The sequence below is a fragment of the Aptenodytes forsteri genome, unplaced genomic scaffold, assembly GCF_000699145.1.
Source record: "Aptenodytes forsteri isolate BGI_AS27 unplaced genomic scaffold, ASM69914v1 Scaffold212, whole genome shotgun sequence".
Taxonomy (NCBI): Eukaryota; Metazoa; Chordata; class Aves; order Sphenisciformes; family Spheniscidae; genus Aptenodytes; species Aptenodytes forsteri.
Window position 1 is genome coordinate 3277399 of NW_008795487.1, and position 6385 is coordinate 3283783.

The 6385-nt window shown below is 40.4% G+C and overlaps 2 protein-coding genes across 2 annotated transcripts in view; one reads left to right on the forward strand and one right to left on the reverse strand.

Moving 5' to 3' along the window:
• The window catches only part of LOC103900664 (granulocyte-macrophage colony-stimulating factor receptor subunit alpha), a 19907-nt gene extending 19329 nt beyond the window's left edge, over window positions 1-578 (forward strand). Inside the window, exon 12 of the mRNA XM_019472619.1 lies at window positions 516-578. Within this exon, the coding sequence (XP_019328164.1) occupies window positions 516-578 (63 nt within the window). The remainder of the gene's footprint in view (window positions 1-515) is intronic.
• A 2709-nt stretch (window positions 579-3287) lies between these two features.
• On the reverse strand, window positions 3288-6350 carry SLC25A6 (solute carrier family 25 member 6). The gene is made up of 4 exons (XM_009281382.1): window positions 6306-6350; window positions 5361-5847; window positions 4442-4582; window positions 3288-3945 (listed from the first exon to the last, which is right to left on the reverse strand). The coding sequence occupies exons 1-4, from the start codon at window positions 6348-6350 to the stop codon at window positions 3788-3790; spliced, it is 831 nt and encodes a 276-aa protein (XP_009279657.1). The 3' UTR covers window positions 3288-3787.
• Between the last annotated feature and the right edge of the window lie 35 nt (window positions 6351-6385).

The window sequence follows — 6385 nt, forward strand, 5'->3', positions numbered from 1 at the left end:
CCCCCCCGCCCCTTGTTTTTCCAGTACTATCCCTCCTAATTTTTTTAAAATCAAATTTATCCCCCCTCAATATTTTAAGCCCCAAGCTCTGTACCAGTACTATGGTCTTACCCAGCAACTTCCACTCTCGTAGAACTCCATGTTAACCAATGTAAAACCATATGATAGCAACGAAAATGTTTTCTCTAAAAGTCTAGTTAATACCTACATATGGAAAACTCAGGCAATACTCACTGAACACATTTCTTCTAGTCTCAGTTAAAGTTGTCCAGCATTTAAATCAACTTTTATTCTTTTCCTTTAGCTGACAAATAGCTAGCACTGATCATACATGTTAAAAGTCAAACAATCCGTAACTGTCCTTAAACTGTTTTCTTCTGCTTTGCAAGCATTTCTTACGTATTAAAATAGCAAGACAAGGTGCCTTTGGTACTGGTGCGTCTAACGTTTAGAAATGTTCCCTGATCAGTGACTCTGTAGCTTATTGCGTGTTACAGAATTTTCTCTCTCTTTAGACAGAATATGTAAACCTACCAAATTGTACCGAGGAAACAACTATGGTTGAAGAGATGACCTAACTTTCCAAAAAGAAAACACACCTGGATTCCCCAACATGAAAGAAAGTCATGGATCCTCCTGAAAACTAAGGAGTACTTCAAAGCACTGACTAGAAACGAGTATCATCATGTATAAAACTCTTTGTCCCATAAAAATCCACCTAAAATGGAGCAGGGGAAAAAAAGTGGAGAAAGATCAGTAAAATTGTTCTTTTCCCTTTGCTCGAAACCACAATGCCTGGCAGCTAAGCTTTTCTGCAAACACCTACTGTGAAGACTTGCTCAAACCTTGCTGAGATTTTTCTTCACAACGCGAGACAAGGCCTCTCATCCACAGCACAGAAGAAACTTGTTACTACTTCTCGTCTCCATTGTGATGATGCTTCTTTCCTCTGAATATAATGATTTCCTATAGGATGATAGGACTGCTCAAGAATGCCACAGTAGTTAGTTTTCCCAGCTTACCGTTTTTATATACTCGAGTATTTTCTGAAGGGGAAACTAGCTATTCAAAATATGTGTAAAATTGCCCTTCAGCCTTGCAACCAGCAATACCAAACAGTCTCAGTATATTCAATAAACCGTATGCAAAACAGAAAATGGGAAATAAAATGACATTTGCCAAAAGTAACTATTAATGCTGGGCTGCCACTCAGCCGCTATTTCATTAGCTCAGTACTTCCAATGTAAATGTGAGCCTCTGCAATATTGATATGGACTTAACCCACATAGATAGTATTTACGTCTTCAAGAGTCCAGTGTAACAGTTGTGAGAATGGGAATAAAATCTGTAATGAGATTTAATAACTGGATTTTAAATGTAAGTATTTCCTCACACCAATGCATTTTATTTATTCCCTTCAGTGTGCAAGCCCTACTTCTGATGCCTTTTTAAAATATAGGCTTTAGATGCCAGTATTTTTTTTACAAATTCCAGATATTTTCCAGTTAAAAATATTTTTCAAAATAAATACATTTCACCAAGTGTTTCAATAAGGCAGAAAACAAATGCTTTTTTTAAAAGTCTCATTTATTGTTTGCCTCTTATGTTCCCACACTGCATAATCACACATTGAAAATCGCTGCTGCACGACTAAGGGAAGCCATATACTAAAAAAATGAACACCAAGTAGTACATGCTGAACGCACAGCATAGGTAAATTGCAGTTCCACTTAAAAAAAAACCACCCACACTTGCATTGATTTCTTTTCCTATTTCTTCTGGTTAAAACCTAGTTCTGGAGAGGAGGGGGGGGAACATCTCCCCTTTTCAGGGGCTGCTCAAGTAATTGTCATGTTTGGTTCTTCCTCACAAAGCCAGGGCCACCATACACTCAGTGAGGTTATGGGAGGTATAGATCTATCATTATCTCTACCTTTCAAGCCACCGATACAGGAAATAAACCTATGCAATGTATTTTTATACACAAAACCTCTTCCCCTACCCCCCAAAAATCAATATAATTACAACTGAAACAGCACATTGATTGGCAAGGTCAACATCAAATGACCTAGCCAGCACCACGAGAGAGCTACCATTACCCAACGGGATAAAACCACTTGCAGTAGGTACATAAAGTCTGCTATTAGTCTGTGTACAAAGTAGCTGTGTAAGGTACTTATATTCACATACAGATGTTGAAAGCAGTGCTTCTGCAACAGTGAAACAGGTAAATTATGTTTGAGAGGAAGGTAATAATCAGCCAAAGCCAAGTAGTGAATTTAAGTACTTCATCTTGAACAGCAACCTCAGAAGGCACACAAAAGAACTCAAGACAGCTCAGTCAGCCTTCAATGACTTATGCAATTACACACTGTTTTCTTCTCAAGATATAGGGAGAGTTCTTAAAAACACAATTGGAAGATGAACACCTTGTTTTCCTTTACTGGTCCCCCTACCATGCCTTTGCAGATTACAAAGTACAAAAGTAAGATTATATACATATGAAGAACAGCACATAGGTATTACATTATCTCAAATAGCAGTATGAGAAATTATTCAACCTGATTTTGTTCTTCTGACAATCCCCAGAACTAGACATCAATCAGTTAATATTGAAGGCTGACCTACCTTGATCTGTATTTTACAGCTACACAGAAGCATACATATACCCTCCCACACACCGCATCAACTTCACCTCTTCGAATGAGCCTCATTTCAGATTAAATTCACCTTCCACAGATGTACTGACCACTGCCACAGATCAGGCCAAACAGTATCCTGAATGGCACAATCAGCATTTCCAAATAGCAGCAACAATACAATACATAGGTTACTCGGAAGTTGAAGGCATTTACTAGGTTCCTGGGTTTTTGCATGAATGCCATGTTGCTCTCTATATTGATTTTTAAAAAATTATTTCATTTTAATCTGTTTTACCAAGGGCAAGAGTATTACTGTTTGACTGTCCTTGGCACTTTGGGTTCTCCTAGCGCTACAACAGAAAACCCCCGATTTTAAATCGTATGAAAAGTTGCACACCAATTTCTAAGAATCATGCAAAAAGCCACTTGCAGCAGCCCGTCGTACACTATCAGGCACAAAGAATGGGAGTGGTTTCTATTAGTATAACCCATGCTTCCCCCCCGCCCCCCAAGTTCTCACATTCAATTATTTCTTAAAAAAAAAAAAAATCAAGCTTATTCTGTTACAGAGTGCAGTGTATCAGATGAACCATTATCTGAAACAAGTTTTCAAACAAAAGAGGCTTTCCCAAAGCTTTTATGTAATAATTTCAACACAGGTAGAGTAAGTATGTTTATTGTTTTACAGCAGAATGCCCCAATTTAAGAACAAAATTGCTAGATGTTCAGCTGTGCAAAATGGTACATAGTGCTTCAGTACAAGTGGAAAAGAACATGATTTGTTAGCAAGTACTTTCAAATACAATTTTATGGTCCTAGAAGATAGGACTTGAAACCGAGGACTGATCCACAGGCAAACAGTTTTCTGCCTAGATTGGACCCAGCTACTTTGGACCCAGAACCAACGCCACTCATTCCTCGCTGCTGGGGAAAAAACATCACCACACTGAATTGCCAGATTCAGTGTCTTCATGCGTGTTACCAAGAAATGGATCAGTCCTCTATGTCAGTTTCTAGTCCCATCTACAAACATCATCTGGTTCCGATAAATAAGACTCACAGGAATTTCTTGAAGGTCAATGGTCCATAATGGTAGTTATTCTACATGATCTGCTCAACTTGATTTCCAATTCTAGTTAGGCTGCTTAAATGACTTTCTTGAATTCGTCATACAGCACAAGCACAAAAGCACCCCCCATGCCTCTGAGAACATTAGACCATGCACCCTTGAAGAACGCCTTTCCTCCCTCATCCCTTGCAATCTTCCGCCAGCAGTCAATTGTTCCAGAGTACATGATATCAGCTGTAGAAAAAGAGCATAGAGTCATTTTTAACTCCTATAATTGTATCCAAGATGTTTTTAACAACTGCCCTGTTTCACTTCTCTAGCTACTTTGTGATGTCCCAAAGCACATTTTAAGACTGTAACACAATACTAGTTCAGGCAATAGAAAAGCTTCCTATCTGCTTGCCTAGTTATTAAAAGCTAAGCACAAAATAAAAATGTTAAGCGTTCTTTTTGGCAGTTACACTGTCCCCTAATTGCCTTCAATTAATTTGTCATTGCAAACAGGCAGTCCATTTGCCCGTTGCATATTCTATAAAGAAAAGTCATCAGCATAATTCCTGACAAACACAAGTTATGACCCTACTGCAGTTCCTCTTATCATTTATATGAAATATCACTTAAACCAGATTTATGGAACAAGGAACTGTAAGTGCTGAGGGATGACTATTAGGAAAAAAGCACTCCGTCTTGTTAATGCTGCTTGAAGAACTGCACAAATTTAACAGCCTACCTCCTTTGCGTCCTGACTGCATCATCATTCTACGCCGCACTGTATCAAAAGGATAGGAGACCACACCGGCCACAGCAGTCACCGTCTGGGCAATCATCCAACTGATAACAATGTGAGTATTTCTGGGATCTGGGAGCATGCCTGCAATAAAAAAAGTAATTAGCTTTTTATCTTGTACCTCCTCCTCCAGTTCACTCACTGCATGACAGCTACTTTACTAGAGAAAGTATTATGAAACATTGTAAAGCCATACTTTGAAGTTGCGCCAAGGCACTTGATAAAATTTAAACATGCTGAAGCAGTATTTAAAAAAAAATAAAATCAAGGAAATTCACAGGATTTTCTTCTCAGTCATCAAAACAGGTAACATTTAGGCACCAGGCTTCTTTTCAGACTGGTGTAAGAAGAGATCTAACTATTCCCTACTCTTTTTAGAAATAAGTGTCACTAAAATAAGTAATTGTCCCCGTGAATTACATTAAGCTATAAGCTAGTATCAACGACCTCTATGCCCAAATGTCAAGCTTAACAAACAAGTGGTTTGTAGAAGCACTGCTCAATCCCGTTCTGCTAAATGCACTTGAACTGGTTTAATATAACTACAGTAATGCACTGAACAAAAAAGAACTTGTAATTGTGTATGGTTACCAACATGCTTTGCTGGCACGAGGAAAAACTCCTTTAAGGACAAGCACAAAACCAGGAGTATTTGAAAGTAGCCTGCCACCATCAATACACGCCCGAGTTTTGCCTTGAACACTGCAGTATCACTGATGTTGGCATCGATACCCCCCCTCCGCCTCCACGCCCACATAAACTATAGTTGCTACAGACAGACACGGAGTAACATCCAAGAACAGACATGAAGAGACAATACAATTCTGAAAACGGGTTTATCAGATCCTCTCCGAAGTTTTACCTTTTGCTGTATCATAGATCCCAAAGTAGGCAGCTCTATAGATGATGATGCCTTGGACAGAGACATTGAACCCTTGATACAAGCCACGCAGACCATCAGACTTGGTAATTTTGACTAGACAGTCCCCTAGACCAGAGAATTCTCTGTCTGCGCCAGCTTTTCCAACATCAGCAGCCAAACGGGTTCTTGCAAAATCCAAGGGGTAGACAAAGCAGAGGGAAGTGGCTCCAGCTGCACCACCAGACGCCAGGTTACCAGCAAAATACCTCCAGAATTGAGTGTGCTTGTCTACACCTCCCAAGAACACCTGCTTATACTTATCCTTGAAGGCAAAGTTGAGAGCTTGAGTTGGGAAGTATCTGATGACATTTGCCAAGTTTCCTCGCCAGAAAGACAGCACTCCTTGTTCCTTTGGAATACGCACTACACAATCGATGATACCCTTGTACTGCTTATCAGCGGCAATTTGTTTACTTGCATGTTGTACCTGCAAATAAAAATATGTATTTTGACTGTATGCCTTGGCAGGCCCGCACTACAGCTGGGCTTAGTCTGCGTATACTATAAAACAAAGAGCTGTTAAGCCTGAACGCTTGATGGCAGCTGTACACAGAGATTACGCCCGTTTACCATGAAAAGCCAGCTGCGACAGCAAACTTCTAAGAAGCAAAAGCCGCTGGGTCAGTTTGAATCTCGAGACTAAGAAGAACCCGCATTTATTTGTATTTTGGTGAAGACCAAAGAACTTGAGGATTGACTTAATTCTCCAGAACCGTAGATACAGGAGGTCTTGTACGATCCTAAGAACCGTAAGAAGGCTTAACGTTGCTTCCCAGCTTCTTCAGAGCTCAGGATTTGCCGAAATAGCAAGGGCCAGCCGCGAAGAACGAGGGCAAGCGCAGGACAAGTACGCGAAGACTGGGACTACCTAGAGCCCTCACTGACACGAGGCGGGCCGGCGGGCGGAGGAGGCGCCTGAGCCAGCCGCATTACGCCGGGACGACTTCCAGGGGGGGGGGGGGGGG